This window comes from Apodemus sylvaticus, chromosome 10, assembly GCF_947179515.1.
Source record: "Apodemus sylvaticus chromosome 10, mApoSyl1.1, whole genome shotgun sequence".
NCBI classification, from domain to species: Eukaryota; Metazoa; Chordata; class Mammalia; order Rodentia; family Muridae; genus Apodemus; species Apodemus sylvaticus.
In genome coordinates this window covers 20,025,657-20,042,568 of record NC_067481.1, presented here as the reverse complement: position 1 = coordinate 20,042,568, position 16,912 = coordinate 20,025,657, and the positions used below count along the sequence as shown (strand labels likewise).

Here is a 16,912-nt window from a genome sequence, read left to right as displayed (position 1 = left end):
TTCCTTCACATGGTTGTTCCAGCAAAACACTATCCAACCAACTTTCCAAAGAACCCTTGAGTTTCCACTTCCAAGCAGGAGGAAGACTAAAGAGTGCATTTGCTTTGTCACTCAAGTTCTTAAGTGGCCTTAACTTGGCCAGCTTTGGGAAAATAGCACCCCTAGATCAGGATGGGAGAGGGGAAAGTGGTAGTCATTCTTCACTTGATCTTAGCCAAAAGGCCGAGAAGCGATGGTAGCCATTCTTTAAGGACATTTGAGTCTCAAGGGGAACAGAGAGACATGGAAGTAACGACAAGAGGGCGGGGCGTCAAAGGAGGCCTCTTATGTATAAGAAACACTTAAATGTTGCTGGGAAGGAGCTAATGAAGAAGGAGCCTAGGGCGTCACGATGAGACGCTGTCTCAAAAAAAAAAAGTATTTAAAAAAAAAGATCAGAGGCAAGTGTTACAGGCTGGGTACTCCAGAAAACAGATCAGTGTGTCCGACGTTCTGATTGGTTGATTGATTGATGATTGAGTTCAGAAATATTGCTTTTGGAATTAACACCTGTAGAAGAGAATAGTGCAGGATGGGGTCACAGGAGAAAGTATTCTGAGATCTCTGAAGCTAGGAGGATACTTCAGTGAGGTCCTTTATAGGGACAGGAAGCCTGGGCGGGGAGCCAAGTCCTTAAACTCCGCGGTGACGCTGAGGTGAGATAGCAAGGCGCTCACATTGGCAGAGGTAACTCCCCCAGGAGAGGGATTTTCAGACAACTGAATGCAGTCTGTTGGCAGCACTCCCAGCAGTCAAGGGAACAGGTCCTTCAGCCCTGAAGGACACCTGGGTTGTGCCTCACAGAGCCCATCTGACAGTCTCAGGGTGGGTGGGCAAGGCAAGGGTTTAAGGGGCGCGAGAGTGGTTTAAAAATAGCTACCATTATGGCAGAATGGTTTTGGCTTTGTTGGTTTGGTTTGGTTTTGGTCTTTCAAGACTGGGTTCACTGTGTAGCCCTGATTGTCTGTAAACCAAGCTGACCTTGAACTCACAGAGATCTGCCTGCTCCTTCCTCTGCTGGGATGAAAGGCATGGCTTACCACCATCCGGTGGCACAAGGGTTCTTATGTGTCAGGTATAGTGTCCTGTTCTAAAGGAGACATTGTCCTCTTGGGAAGATCCCAAGGCTGACCCTCGGGACAGGTGGCTACTGGTGGGCTTCACGAAGAGCAGGCAGCTGCAGTGGCAAAGGGCCCTAGAAGACCCACCTCTAGATCTGGTCAGTCATGAGGAGGTCTTTAGATCTCATGTCCTTGGCAAGTCTCCTGTCAAGGTTGGAACGTCTTGCTTAGGGACCTAAGGGACTTCTACCTTGGGGACCTGGAAAGCTGCCTTCGGATTTGCCCTTCACCAGCTGGAAGGAGGCATTGTAGAGGGCATGCTAAATAACTTAGGGGAAGGATTGTGTCAGCCTGGGAGGGAAGAAGCTTTCACACCAAAACTTCAACTACAGCATCAACTCTGGGCACGGGGGCTTGGATTTTAGAGACTAATATACTTGTGAAATAAAAAAAACAAAAACAAAGCAAGCCCCATGTAAGAGTAACCCTGGGCTGGAGAGATGGTTCAGTGGTTAAGACCACCGACTGCTCTTCCGAAGGTCCTGAGTTCAAATCCCAGCAACCACATGATGGTTCACAAACCATCCATAACAAGATCTGATGCACTCTTCTGAAATGCCTGAAAACAGCTGCAATGTACTTACATATAATAAATAAATGAATCTTAAAAAAAAAAAAAAAAGAATTAGCCAGGCGGTGGTGGCGCACGCCTGTAGTCCCAGCACTATGGGAGGCAGAGGCAGGCGGATTTCTGAGTTTGAGGCCAGCCTGGTCTACAGAGTGAGTTCCAGGACAGCCAGGGCTATATAGAGAAACCCTAACTCCAAAAAACCAAATCCAAAAAACAAACAAAAAAAAAAAAGGAAAGAAAGAAGAGCCGGGCGGTGGTGGCGCACGCCTGTAATCCCAGCACTCTGGGAGGCAGAGGCAGGCGGATTTCTGAGTTCGAGGCCAGCCTGGTCTACAGAGTGAGTTCCAGGACAGCCAGGGCTACACAGAGAAACCCTGTCTCGAAAAAACCAAATTCAAAAAATTGGAAAAAAAAAAAAAGAAAGAAAGAAAGAAAAAAGAATTGTAATGTAAATAGATGTGTTTCTCAATGGTCTTGGGGTGGCATCTCACAGGTTGAGAACCCTGTTCTAGTGTGTTCTTGGCACTGAGCTTTGCGTGTAGGTAGGTGTTTGGTGCTATTCACCGAAGTCAACAGAGGAAATCCAGACAGGAACAGATGGAGGCCTCTGGGTATCCCTGTACTCACCCCAAGTTGGAAGCCACAGAGCAGAAGGGTGGGAGAGTCCAGAATGGAGACTAGAGACCGCATTCTGAACACTTAGCTCTACCTGGGTCCTCTACCAGATCCTCCCCTCAGAGTTCCACGCCCACTTTGTCATTACCAGGCCAGAAAGCAAACCAGGTATCATCTTATAGGAGCTATCATATCAATCCCAGACACTGGCAAACAGCTAATCACCTAGCTCAGGAGACTTGGATTACATTTTTTCATAATTCGCAAAACAGGTCTCATTTACATCTTCAGGACAGCCCTTCACGTAGATTTTGTTTTATCCAGCCCCATCTTGTAGATGAAGTAGCAAAGGGTCCACGAAATGAACTGTCCTTTTCCTAGAACATCTAACACAGTCAGGACTTGAACCTGGGTCTTTTGTCTCCACTTGCCCTTTATCCACTAGGTCCTGTGACCTCTGGTTCTAGCTCTGCCCTGGGCGATCTTCATCTGGGCTTTTGTATTTCCAGCTGTGGGATGGAAGCCACCCACTGTGTGGTTCTGATTCTCTGTTTCAGCAGGTAAGACATCTGGGTGGCCTGTGGAAGCCGCCTGGGGCGGGAGAGTCCTCTGATCTCTCTCCTCTTTCAGGCACTACGTGATATTTCTCAGGAACCCTTCCGGTCCCTTCCAGTCCCACACATGCGTAGACTTCTCGCTTCCACTTTATTATCACCTCATTTGTAGAATTTTAAGGTTTGTTACCTGGGAGCTAGGAACTCACACCTCCAATTCTGTTTTTCATATATACCATCGTCACGTGTGAAAAAAGCCTTATTAACAGCATCTAACCTGTCACAGCTTCATCTGGGGGTGTGGTAGGGCATCTAGATCAGGAAGTGCAGAGGGCACCAGGGCAGGGGAAACAGCCTGGCAGGCTTCACTGGGGAGCCTCTGGACCCCTGGAATTCACTCTCAGCCTTTGAGGGTCCTGAGGCTGTTGTCATGGTGGGCAGAACTCCAGCCAGGGTCAGAGTTGCTTTGAGTAGTTGGCCATCGGAGACCAGGAGAAGGTCTGTAGCTCCTGCCTCCTCCCCAAACTCCTCCCATGCCTGCCCAGCTCCCCACCTCCTGGATGCTTGTCCAGGATTGATTGTCTGGGCAGCTCCCCCTCCGAGCAGTAAATGAAATATTGGTTACCAGGAGTGAGGCAGGAGCCAATTAACCCCTAGACCTTGCCATGGCAGATGTGTTTGTAGGAAGCTGAAGAGGAGAGCTGAGTGCACCTGCCTGGCCTTCCTGCAAAGTCATCCAATTAGGGCAGCCCCCAGCAGTGGGCCCCACTGCCCCCTCTGGACCCCATAACCTCGGAAACCACAGTGACACCAGCATCTCTGGCTGGCCACTGCCATTCCTGTGTGAGTGGACTCCAGGGATACTCCCCACCACCGCTCCTGTCCTGACAGGGTCTTCTTCCTTAAGTAATCACGCATCTTTCTAAAGGGGCAGCAAGCTGGGGAGACGTCTTGCTTCCATTACCTAGAGCAGACTCACATTCTGCCTGCCCAGCCTTCTTCCACCCACTCAGCCCCACCCCTGGGACCACACCCTCCAACTGAGGAGGCTGAGGGGCAGATACACCCTCTGCTCTTAGGGAGTTCCCCAGCTGCAAAGGAGACAATCTTGTCAATGACACCCCAGCTCACCAGCAGAAACTGTCTCCTCATCTCAGAAAGGCCTCTACCAACAGAAAAGTAGACTTGTGCCTACCCACTGAACTACCACACTGAGGAATCAAATTACACACACAGCTCTCCATCACGGAGTTAGATGACAGTTTGAAAAGCAAATACAGATTTTGAGGTCCCCTTAGTCTGATGCAGGAGACATAAGCCTTGCCGACAAAAAACGTCCCAGGCTGAATGGTAGCGATATAGCTTTTGCCCCCATCAGCTGTCTCTTGTTTGGGGGGGGGGAGCAGATTTTTGTCCTTAGAGAGTCACTGTTTGCTGGAAAGACACCTTAGTGGATTCCCTTGTCGCTGGGATGTTGCCTAAGTGTCAAGCAGCTAGCACCGCAGGGCATCCCTGGAGCTTTCGAAGGTAGAAAAGCCCTGGCTTCGGTCCAGTCCTGGCTGTACCACAAGCGCCCTGCCTTTAGGACCACAGGCAGCTCATGAGCTTCCTTCCGTGAGTCCGCAACAACTGTAAGAATGGTGATTTCAGTCCCATCTCTCAAAATGACATGAGGATTATCAAGTCACCAGAAAGGAAAGCTAACCAGGCACTCAGTGCAGACATGATTAGCATCCTTTTGATTATAACAGAGGTCCCAGGCCAGTCTCTATGGCCTCTCAGGTAGGGTAGACCCCCCCCCCCCCGCAACTCTGGCTCCTGGGTACTCTGAGTCAACGTGCTTATTACAGAATCAGAGGCAGCTGTGGACATCACTGGGGGGACATGAGGAGTGCCTTCTAATCTAATCACACGTCCCCAGGGACTCTAGTTCCATCCAGACCTGCCAGGGGTTTTATTGGGTTTGTGGGGACCCGCAGATTTCAATCTCCAGATCCCACAGGGAAGGAGCAAGCATTAAACTAATTTTATTAAATGGCCACAGCTGGCAGTGGGGGGAAAATAGAGGAGAGAAGGAAAGAGAGAAAGAGCCATTCAAATCTGCCAGCACTGACAAGGGTCCATACATGGGGCCTGGCCAGGAGGGCGGCTCCCCCTCCTTCCTGTCTCCCCAGCAGAGCCAGACCGGGAAGCCAGATGGGACCTTCCCTCAAAGTAGAGCCTCTGCATTCTCCAGAAGCCCCGCCCCATGGCTGCAGCCCATGGCAGATGCTTAGTAACGCATCAGGCCTGTGTAGGGCTGGGGTGGGAAGAGAGGGGTGGGCGGGGCTGCCCTGGTGCCAGCCTCAGCTCTGCTTTAATGGTGCCAGTTCCTTAGGACCGTGGAGCGCTGGGTAAGAGCGCTGTCCTTGGCCCAGATATTGGCATTTGTCTGTGTCTAGCCCTGTGGTCGTTGCCTCTCTGGGATTCAGGTTTTTATCTAAACGTGGATAAAATAGCCAGGTATAGTGCAGTGCACCGGTAATCCCAACTGAGAAGCTGAAATAAGATCACTTGAGCTCAGGAGTTCAAGACCCATCTGGGCAAGATGGTGAGCAAAGTCTTCATCTCAAAATCAGCATATCATTAAAATGGACAAAATAGCATCTTTGAGCATGGGAACACTTTCCATTTTGCACCTCACACGTATCTGTGAGGATATTTTTATAAGGTACCTACACAGTGTCTGACACACAGTGGATGTTTTCTAAATATCAGCTGTAATTATTTGCTATTTGCGTGATACAGCTTCCCAGTTTGGAGAGGTTGGTAGAGGCTGTGGCTGGCCAGGGACTGAGTATGACTTGGATTCAAATGCAATCAATCATACGGGCGGTGGTGGCACATGCCTTTAATCCCAGCACTTGGAGGCAGAGGCAGGTGGATTTCTGAGTTTGAGGTCAGCCTGGTCTACAGAGTGAGTTCCAGGACAGCCAGGGCTACACAGAGAAACCCTGTCTCGAAAACCAAAAAAAAAAAAAAAAAAAAGCGGGACGGTAGTGGCACCTGTAATCCCAACACTCTGGGAGGCAGAGGCAGGCGGATTTCTGAGTTTGAGGTCAGCCTGGTCTACAGAGTGAGTTCCAGGACAGCCAGGGCTACACAGAGAAACCCTGTCTCGAAAACCAAAAAAAAAAAAAAAAAAAAAAAAAAAGCGGGACGGTAGTGGCACCTGTAATCCCAACACTCTGGGAGGTAGAGGCAGGCAGATTTCTGAGTTCAAGGCTAGCCTGGGACCCCTAACCCACTCCTCCCCAAGGCAGGGTCACCCTGCAGGAAGCAACTGCACCAACTCCCTGCCCCCTAGACTGGGGCTGCCTGGCAGGAGGGGGGTGGGCAGTAAACAGTCCTATTGTACACATATACAGTGCAGGCTGGGACCAGGAAGGCAACCTGCCTCCCGGGCCGGTCTATAGAGTGAGTTCCAGGACAACCAGGGCTATACAGAGAAACCCTGTCTCATAAAAACCAAATCCAAAAAACAAAACAAAACAAAAAAAAATGCAGTCATACAACTAAGCCACCCTGTAACTTTAACTCCACCACTTTAACTTCGGCAGAAGAACGCCTACCCTTTCACCTAATTCCAGCTTGGACGAGAGAGTGCCTACAAGCATCCTGCAGACTTTAAAGTGATGCATGTGGTGGCACACACCTTTAATCCCGGCAGAGACAGGCGGATTTCTGAGTTCGAGGCCAGCCTGGTCTGCAGAGTGCATAAACGGGAAGATAAATGTACTTTGAGCATGTGCATTATACCTCCTTAATCTTCAATCCGGTGAAGTGGGTCTGCTTCTGCACATCTTACTGATGAAGAAGGAGACAGGGAAGGAGTGGCTGGACCAAGGTCAAGCAGCTTTTAGTGCAAAGCTTGGTCCTTTCTGTAGCTTTCATCAGCACACGAGCGACTTGCTTAGCACTTGGTATCTCAGGAACATGGACTTCCAGTTAATGTTGCCTATGCCTCATTCCCAATGTTGGCAATTCAAAAATGGCACTTGACCACCATGGAAGATGCAGCTGGATTGCTTCCCGCTGCAGCCGCCCACTTGGGGTGGTGGTGAGCGTTAGACCTTTCCCTTCCTGGAGCAGTTAAAAGACTTTTGCATCTGGATGCTTCCAGAAACTTTTACCTACTCCTTGCCAGCCTAGAGGACAAGCTCCAGGGCGCCTCCTACAGACTTCCCCAGGGCACAGACTGAAATCCCCAGGGGGTGGAAATGTTTTTATTATAGCTTTGGTCAGACCGGGTGCAGCTGTTCCAGGGTTTTGTGGGTGCTGGGAAGCTATCCAACCCCTAACCCACTCCTCCCCAAGGCAGGGTCACCCTGCAGGAAGCAACTGCGCCAACTCCCCGCCCCCCAGACTGGGGCTGGCTGGCAGGAGGGGGTGGGCGGTAAACAGTCCTATTGTACACATATACAGTGCAGGCTGGGACCAGGAAGGCAACCTGCCACCCGGGCCGGAACTGCGTGCGTGCGGGAAGAGGGGGAGCTTTGTGTTCTGCAGAGGAAAGACCGGGTGGTTGGACGCGGGCTAGGGGCGATTCAGCCTGGGAGGGTCGGCAGCCTGGGCCAGGCAATTTGAAAATGAGTAGGGAATGGGTTCTTGTTTGCCTCTCCCCGAGGGGAGCCCAGGGACGAAGAGCCACGGATGGAAAGGGATGCGGGGGCTCAATCCGAGTAGATGATGAAGCCAGAGAAAGTGCTGTATTTGTTGCTGTTGCCCCCGTGCGCTTTGCCTCCATCCAGCTTGATGAAGACCTCATCACCTGCGTCCAGATGCAGGATCACGCTGTTGCTGGCATAGTCGTAGTTCTGGTCTGCATCCTGGGCAATGGCACTGGCCCGCACCTAAGGGGGTAGGGTCCGGGGTGGGGTGGGGGTGGGGATAGGGATGGGAAGTGGGGCAGTGTGAGAGGGGAAGGAGGTGAGGCAGCCACATGGTGAGGATCTGGAGGCCCTAACACCCAGCTTTCCAGTCATTCAGGACCTCGGCTTGCTTTTCCCTGTTGTCCCGCCCTACCCCATTCTAATCATGAATAACGCTGTCAGGAGCTGAAAGATATTCAGGTGCCCTGGATTCTAGGGCAGGGCACATCTGGGCCAGAATCAAGTCCAGTTGGAATGTTTCTCTCTAACTCCTACAGGTCTTACTATCTGCGCACCGCGGACCTCAGTGCCTTCATGGTGGTCCAGCTTGGAAGTCCTTCCTTGCATAGACAGCTACATTGTATTACCAGAGATGCAAGATCTTCCTTCTCTCCTTAGCATACTTTTATCTTCCCTCTCTCCTTAGCATCCCTTCCCTCTTGCTTCAACAGAGACAAGTGTTTTCATGTCTGTCACACCCACCTGCTTTCATGTCACCGGATGGACAAAGAATACAGTTTGGCCACATAGATGAAATAGCTGAAATGTTTCCAGACTGCTAGGAGGAAGCTCTCCCAGTGTCTTCGGTCTTATCAAAGCTCATTCCAGAGTCTCTCTCACTGGAGCACTGAGACTTAAGGCCTGGTGATGCTTTCCCCTCCTGGACTTAGAGTGACCGCATTGCCCAAGGCCTCTGGGAGTTATAGCTACATCCCTGTGACCATTCCCCGGGCCAATGGACTTCCAACCCTTTATGTCTCACTTATCACGGGACAGCAGAGAGGAACAAGATGGGAGGAAAGGAGGTGAGTCTTCTGTTTTCCATGGCCCTTATCTTAAAGGGGAGCCGAGGACAGGAGAAAACGGGTCAAGGGAAGTACTAACACTGGGATTTGAAGGTTTCGTTGGCTTTTGGAGGCTCTGACTAGTTTTAAGACATCGGGAGAGGTGTTGGTAGTTGAATTATCTGTGGCTATTTCTGAGGCAACAAAGGAACCTGCAGGACCTGGGGTCTCCCTGAGTCAAAGGATAAGGAACAGGAGAAGAGGGACTGGAGCGTTGGCTCAGTGGTTAAGACCACTGGCTATTCTTCTAGAGGGCCCAGGTTCAATGCCCAGCATCTACACAACAGTTCACAACTGCCTGAAACTCCAGCTCCAGGGAATCCTATGTCTCCTCCTGGCCTCCGTAAGGCACTAAGCACACATGTGATGCAGACACGGGTGCAGGCAGAACACCCACACACATTCAATACATCTTGATTGTGGCTTGCAGTGGGAAAGGCTAGGGCTCTCAGGCGGGCTTTGCAGAGTTCCTTCCTATCCCACTGTCTCTCTGAAGGCAGCGCCTGTCGCCCTCAAACAGAAGACTAATGTCTAGGCTGAACCCAAGTCACAGCTGGCGAGGAGGGGAGGGGGGAGAGAAGGGAAACAGAACCCGGATCGGCCCTGCAAATAAGCTGACTCAGCAGTCACAGCTCCACCAAAGAGGCCCCAACACATTTGAATGCAGCCTTCCCAATAGCCAATGTCCTTCCAGCCCCGTCCCTCTCCTTAACCTCTTCCCACCGTGGGCTGCAACCATGTGGATTATAACGAGGAAAACATCTAAAACACGACGGGAGAAAGGGTTGGTGAGATAAAGGTGCATACTTGCCAAGCCTGGTGACCTGAGTTCAGTCCCCAGGAACCCACAGAGTAGGACAGAACTGACTCCTGCGAGCTGCCTTTGAATCTCCACACCAAGAGATGTTATGCCTCCTCACGATAATTATATTTCCTAACATTTTAAAGGTGGGCCTATGGGCTGGAGAGATGGCTCAGTGGTTAAGAGCACCGACTGCTCTTCCAAAGGTCCTGAGTTCAAATCCCAGCAACCACATGGTGGCTCACAACCATCCGTAATGAGATCTGACTCCCTCTTCTGGATGGAGTGTCTGAAGACAGCTACAGTGTACTCACATATAATAAATAAATAAATAAATTAAAAAAAACAAAAAGCACGATTGATAATTTAAAAAAAAAAATAAAGGTGGGCCTAGCAGTAGAGGCACACCCCCTTAATCCCTGCCCTCTGGAGGCAGAGGCAGGTGGATTGCTGTCAGTTCTAGGCTAGACTGGTCTACAGAGTGAGTATAGTCATATGTCAGCCAAAGCTACACAGAAAAACCCCCATCTCAGAAAAAAGTAAATAAACAAGGTGGGAGGAAATAAGGAAGAGAGACTATGCTTAACTAAACCCTCGGTTTGTCTAGAAAAACGGATCAGAAGTCCTATCTAACCACTGCCACCTTTTCAAAAGCCTTAAGATGATAAAGAAAAAAAATTAAGTCTTGCTAGGGCTTTAAACTAGCAGAGAGGAGCTGAGAGCAAGCAGCCAATGCCTGTATTGTTCCCTGGGCCCCAATCCTGGTAGTATTTATTATTACACGTGCACTTCATTATCTTTGCTAATAAATTAGCACTAATAACAATTATTTTTATTACCCAGATTAATTTAGCCTTAACATTAAAACAGTATGCACGTTAATAGCCAATTCCATTAGGACACAATCATCCGTCAACAGGGATCTCCTGGTGATGTGACAGGCATCAGAACTATTATGTTTATGTTTATTATTTATTCATCACCATGATTGTTGCTGTAATTATCCTAATTACCCATGGAAGCAGCAAGGATTTATGCCCTTCCATCCTTAGACAGTAGGGGACCCTGAAATGGAACCCGGGGGTCCCGATTCCCTACCCAAGATTTGAAGCAGTTGCATCCAGTTCCTCTCAGGAGCCCTAGGGAGGATGGGGAAATCGAGGTTGCCATGGAAGCCAGAAAGCAGGCTGTGCCTTGTGTCAGGAGGGACTGCCAAGAGGGGAAACTGAGGCAGTGGTTTAACCAGGAGAACTGAGCTGCCAGTGTATGGTTGGGAAAAGTGTTCCCTTCCCCAGTCCACGCTAGGGTCTTGGGTATGCAGGTATGGCTCCCAGAAGCTGCCAGCCTGGTTCATAGAGGATTGTCCGCTGGTTTATAGAGGATTTATTCGGACTCTTCTATGCCAAGCACTAGGCTCTGTGCTGAGAACAATCCCAGCATTTAGAGAGAATCAGTACCCTCCAAATGAAAAGCTGATCCTCGGTGGGTTTCTCTGTGTAACAGTCCTGGCTATCCTGGAACCCATTTTGTAGACCAGACTGGCCTTGAACTCATAGAGATCCTCCAGCCTCTACCTGCGGAGTGCTGGAATTAAAGGCGTGTACCACCACACCTGTCTCTCAATGGGTCTTTTTTTTTTTAACAGCACAGTCCTCAGTTTATGTATCTGTCAGCCTTCCTCTTCCAAGCCCTATCTGTAGTACTCATCTGCCCATACCCCCTCCCTGGAGAAAAAGCACACTGACCACTAGCACGTCCTCACACAGCCTCTGCCTGTAGCCATGTTTATCAATTTGTGTCCACCCTGACCTGCCTCAACCATAGACATTGAGGTACTTGCAGGCAACTCAGCAGCCTAGAATGCTTTCCCCAGGCTCCTCCCCCTAAGCATTAGTACCAGAAGCCATGAGATTATGAGTGTGGGCTCAAAGCTATCCCTGTGGATGTGCGGTGGGCTTTGCACAAGGGTCCTTAGGCACTCGGCATGTGGCCGACAATCCCTTTCTCTACTCATTCTGCCCAGGGAAGGACCAAAGCACAGACTGGAAACTTCTTTGCAAGCATGAAAGTAGGAACTCAAAACCCTGTGGCCTGTGATCCTGAAGGCATGGAAAATGGAAGGGTTTCCCCTCTGCCCGCATGCACTCTGCAGCCCGGCCAGTCTTTCCTCTCCTTAGTTAAATGTTCTCATACCTCTGAGCCAGTCTTCCCCTACACTTGACCTTGCCTTCCTCCTTAGTGGTGTCTCCTAGTCTGGTGAACAGAGTCAACATCCCTTCTTTTACTGTGTTAAGTGGTTCTGAGCTAGGGTAGGACTGACCCACCGAATCACTCTCCCAGATGACACATTTGGAGACAGGAATTGTGGGGCCATGAAGTCCCACGAGGAATTACCAGGTGCATCCCCAGCCTACCTTTAATGCAGTGTGGATTGAGTGTGTTAGTGTGTCCACTACTACTGGGCCCACTATATAAGCCGCAAAGTCCTAGAGTGGAAATGGACTAACCCCCTTGGTGCCAAAGAAGCTTCAGACCTTGTTTCCTGTGGACCTCTTGGACAATCTGGAAGAAGCCACAAAAGGCTGCAGACTCCATTGTTATTCTTGGTTAGTTTTGTTGTTGTTGTTTGGGGGAGGGGGATGTTAATGTGCTAAGTCTTTGAAACCCTAAAATACCCATCCAGTGAGCCTCCAGTAGCCTGTGGTCCTCCCAGCTTGTAAGCCCTCCTCCATCAGGCTGTGACAGCACCCTAGCACTGCCAGCAGGGAGAGAAGAGGCTGGGGAATGTTTCTCACCTCAGAGGGAAGGACTAGGGCAAGCAGCCCCACTACAAGCACCTGCTATCTTGGGAGCCTCCTCATGCCCTGCAGCCCTCCTCGCTGGGGCCCTGCTGTGACCCCCTGTGGTGGGGCAGAGTCTAAGGGCCTAGTGACCACTCTCAATCCCAGCAAGCCCCTAGTCCTTGAAGCCTCCACTTTGGGCTAGCTCAAACTTTCTTTGCAGAAGGAAGACAGTCCCTCAATGAAGGTGACATTGCTGCATGCCTTATTGGTGATTAATAAGGGGACTTGTGGGGCTGTCTGCATGAGCCTTTGCTAGATGCTGGAGCCTTCCCATTTGGTCAGGAACCAAGGACAAAGAGGAGAGACACCAGAAGCCTGAGAGACACAAATGGGGGGGGGGGGGGGCTGGACCCAGAGAAGGGAGACAGAGATGAATGGCAGATTCTGGTAAGAAATGGTCAAAAGACAAAAAGAAGAGGTAAACACTAGAATGGGGACTGGAAGGAGTAGGCAGAAGTAAAAAAAAAAAAAGAGGACAGAAGGACAGACTCTCCACCCCGATAGGCTTTCTGCCCTTTCTCCTATCCCCAAACTTTGCAGATACCAAAGCAGGGTAGTGCTGCAGTGGGAGGGGTTCCGAGAAGATCTGGAGTCTCAACTGTGCAGGGTCCCTTCCAGCTTCCACTGGCCTGCCCGGTTTTGACCCTGGCCTCGGCTAAAAGAAGGTTCTGTCTGACCACGCCCCCGGGGTGGGGCCCAAGTAACCCAGAGGTGAGAAGGCCAGGAGCTGGGGACCCAGGGTAGGTGGTTCCAAGGACAACGCTGTGCATCCGTGTCTCAAACACGTGCATCCCTATCTTCTAGGATACTGGAGGAGCTGGAGACTTTAAGGAGGGGAGTTTCCATCACTCCGCACCGCCTCCGGAGGAAACTTTTCCCCGGAGGCGCAGGATAGCTCGGATACTCTGGGAAAAGGTGGCGCATTCCAGGGGTTTTGCAAAGGGTGTTAGCTCAGCTCAATGGTCCCTTCTCTAGGGTCAGGGATGTACTGCAGCTAAGGCTATTGGGCGCCGAACTCCTGCTGCCTTTGTGCGCAAAACATTTCCTGCAGCCCTCCTCCTCCCAGGCGCACAACTACTCGTCTTAGCGCCCTCCGGCGCGGGGACTGCTTCTCCAGATCTGTGCCCTAGAGCATCCTTGCTGCTCCCTTAAAGCCGGTAGGCGTCAGCTTGAATCTTAGCGCTCTCAAGAGAAATCAGCCTGAATCAGCTTCCCAAGGGCCAAACCCCTAAGGACCAGTCCGTGAGCCCTAGAGCCCTGTGATCTGACTAGTTGGATTTACCTTTACGCATTTCCACTCCGCGGGTGCCCTGTAGCCTTTCCCTTAGAGCTCAACCCCAAGGGCTGACAACTCAGGGGTGCCTGCTAATTACAGCCATTCTTCACGTGATAGTTAAGGGGGGGGGCGCTTTAGGGTCTCCACCTACGCCTGCCTGGTGTGCCTGTCGACTCTGATCCAATACGCATTCTCCTGGGGCTCCCTGGGTGCCCTGCCCCCAGGTCAGCCCCATGCCCCCTCATGGCCCACCTGGCCGTTCTTGCAGAGGTCTGCCCACATACTGGTGCCGTCGCCGCCGCGCATGAGGACGTGGTAGGTGAAAAAGTAGGTGCCAGGAATGTTGCATGTAAACTTGCCGCTGGCTGCATCGTAGTTGTTGCCTAGGTTGGTGACCACGTCGTCAAACTTGAGCACCTCGTAACCCTCATGAGGGTTCTTGAGGCCGGCGTAGAAGGCCACGCGGGGCACCGTGGTATAGGTGGCCGTGCTGATGGCGCCGCTGCCTCCCGAACCCGGCAGGCCAGGAGGGCCAGGCTTGCCTGGTTCACCCTTCTCCCCGGGCGGCCCCACAGGACCTGGAGGGCCCCGGTCTCCTGGAGGCCCAGGGGGACCCGGCTTGCCCGTGCGGCCCGGCTTCCCCTGGGGGCCCTGCACCAGCGTGGAGGGCGGGGGCGCACCGCTCTGCTCGCTCAGAGCGTCGCCGCCGTCGGACCGCGCGCCGGCGCCGGGGCCCCGCGCGGGATAGGGGTCGCACACCATGCGGCAGGTGCCCAGCATCTCATAGTGGCCGTCCGGGCCGCCTGAGCTCACCAGCACCGGGATGAGCACCACCAGCACGAGCAGCATCACCACGCCCGCGGCAGCTGCCAGCAGCGTCTTCCGGCCGGCGCGGAGCCTGGGGAGAGCCGGGCCACCCGGCCGCGCCGTCGGGGCAATGATGCCGGCGGGTAAGGGGCGCGGGCGTGACGCCCGCGCTCAAGGGCGGTCCGGCGGGGCTGCGGGCATGGGGCCGGGGCCCGGGCGCCGCGCTGCTTGCGCTGCGGAGCCCAGCAGCCGGCTCCGGCCTCGTGCTTCCCTCCCGCTGCGCTGCCCGACTGAACGCCGCGGCCGCCGCCGCCTCCCGCCTCGCGCCTAGCTCCTCCCGCCTTCCCGGGCTGGGGCCACCGCCTCCTCCGTTGGGCCCCGCCCACCCGCTCAACGGGGCTCGGAGAGGGCGAGGGGTGGGGCTGCGGGCGGGACAGGCGCCTAATTGGGCCGCGGAAGCCTCGGGGCGGGAGGGGCAGAGGGGGCGGGGCCTATGAGAGTGGTGGGCACCACCGAGGGAGCTGGAGACTGAGGCTGGGAAATGGGGAAGGGGCTAGAGTCAGGAATGAGTAGGACCAAAGAGCGATCGGAAGGAAGAGCCACAGGGAGAGGCAGAGACCTCAGCGTGACATCGAGATAGCTGTTCCGAGGGTCAGTCCCGAGGAAAACCGTGACAGGAGCAAAGGACCACCACCTGCAGGAGGTCGAAGGATGCAGCATTGCCCCTATCTGCAGGGGACAAAGAGATGTTGCAGGGGGTACAGAGTGAGGAGCAAGCGAGTAGAACAAGAAAGAGGGACAGGGTGAGGGCTAAAGCCAGGGAAGGAGACTAAGGAGGGGCGTTCCATAGGCACCCTGGCCTAGCATCCGGATGACTCGTCTGGATCCTTTGCTGTTAGGGTGCGGGGGGTGGGGGGTATCTGAATTCTAATAGCAGCCTGACTTTTTATCTGATTCTAACTATATCAGGGGCATTTTCTCCCAGGTGGCAGCGTCTTCAGCCCCTTCTTTTCCACTGCCTCGGGGGATATCGTCTAAGCTGCCTCTACCTGCGGCCTCTTCCCCCGAGGCTTTCTCTGATCTCAGCTACTAGCTAGCCGAGGGAGAAATAAGGGCCCTAAGAAAATGAGGTGCCCCTCCCGTGTCATCTCTTAATGTTAATCAGTCCTGGGTAGCGCTGCGTTTTCTAGCTGCCCAAAGAGAAGGGTTGATCTCTCCTAGCCCCTTAGGGGACCCCCTAACTCTTACCCCATCATGTTGTATGAGGCTGTCTTCTTCCTCTAGTGCAGGAAAGTGTTTAGGTTGCATAAACTGAAATGTGTCTGCTTCCATCAAAATATTTGTCATATTCTGTGAGTCCCAGCTCAAGCTGTGTTCCTCCTTCGCCCTCCCTTAGCAGAAGAGGAGGCAGTGTCTTTCCGAGGCCTCTGGCCACGATAAACAACGACATTCCAGTCTCTTTTTTGCCTTCAAGGCTCCTCCCACCAGTTCACACTCCCACCGCCGGTCCCCCACTGTCTACTTGATTCTCTGACTTATCCCTACCTAAGAGGAAGGGACACCTGAATAACCAATGGTAGAAGTGCCGGTGGGCGGGACGCTGCCAGAGAGGACCTTCCAAATACTAACCCGGGTCAGCGTGACGTCCATCACCAAGGAGGAGGGAGCTAAAACTGCGTTGGGTGCTTTGTATGTATGGTCACATTTGATCTTCACATCAATCTAGATATAAAGCCCACCATTATCCTCGTTTCACAGTTGGAGAACAGAGGCTCTGCGAACTTAAGACATTTGCCCCAAGTCACGAAAGTAAGATATGGCGGAGATGGGATTCAAGCCTACAGCCTTGCTCCTTGCTGTTTCAATCTCAACGCAACAGGGTCTCTGCGGCCTATTTATTGTCGAAAGTGCAAAGTGATGCGAGCATGCCTTAGGGCTGCTACACTTCTCCAGGCCGACTCGGGCGGGGTAGCCCTCAGCTCTCAGCTGTCAGCAGCCTCCTGGTCCCTCGGGACAGTTTCTTAAGCGTGATTCACTTTAGAAGGACCCGGCTAGCGAGTGACCCGAGGGGCACTTGCACGGATATGGGTATGATCTGTCCAGACCCCTAGCCTCCAAGACGCGCCCTCGAGCCCCTCGTCCCCTAGGCTGCTGGCGTTCCTTGGCTGCCCGAAGCCGTGGCTTGGCAGGCGGGGGAACAATCCACCAGTCTGCTGCGGCAGAGGAGGGAACCGAAGGCGGCCATCCCCCGTGCTCGCCCAGGCGTCCGAGAGGCGCGCTCCTCGCCGCACCACGATCCGCCCCCCGCTCCGAAAGCGCGCCCGCTCCCCTGGCGCGGTGTGGCGTTTCTGTCAGCCCAGCCGGATTCTCCCCGCTTCGCTGGAGTGGAAAATAACGGCTTCAAACTTTGCAGAAAGGAGCTGGTGCCAGCACTTTAATTAACAGCCATCTTGGCCTGTGAGCCTGAGCCACCGCCTTCTACCCTGGGCTCCTCCCCTGGGCTCTCCCGGCCCCGCCCAAATCCCCGTA

At 52.8% G+C, this 16,912-nt stretch overlaps 1 protein-coding gene across 1 annotated transcript; it reads right to left on the bottom strand.

The window, feature by feature from the left end:
- Positions 1 to 7,166: 7,166 nt before the first annotated feature.
- On the bottom strand, positions 7,167 to 14,698 carry C1ql1 (complement C1q like 1). Its single transcript, XM_052196362.1, has 2 exons — positions 13,829 to 14,698; positions 7,167 to 7,792 (listed from the first exon to the last, which is right to left on the bottom strand). The coding sequence occupies exons 1-2, from the start codon at positions 14,423 to 14,425 to the stop codon at positions 7,613 to 7,615; spliced, it is 777 nt and encodes a 258-aa protein (XP_052052322.1). The 5' UTR covers positions 14,426 to 14,698; the 3' UTR covers positions 7,167 to 7,612.
- Between the last annotated feature and the right edge of the window lie 2,214 nt (positions 14,699 to 16,912).

Excerpts from the sequence above, each read along its gene's own strand:
- C1ql1 (XM_052196362.1), bottom strand. The coding sequence starts at position 14,425 with ATGCTGCTCGTGCTGGTGGTGCTCATCCCGGTGCTGGTGAGCTCAGGC. Across the intron at positions 7,793-13,828 it reads ACCTCTGCAAGAACGGCCAG|GTGCGGGCCAGTGCCATTGC; the intron begins GTGGGCCATGAG and ends CTACCCCCTTAG.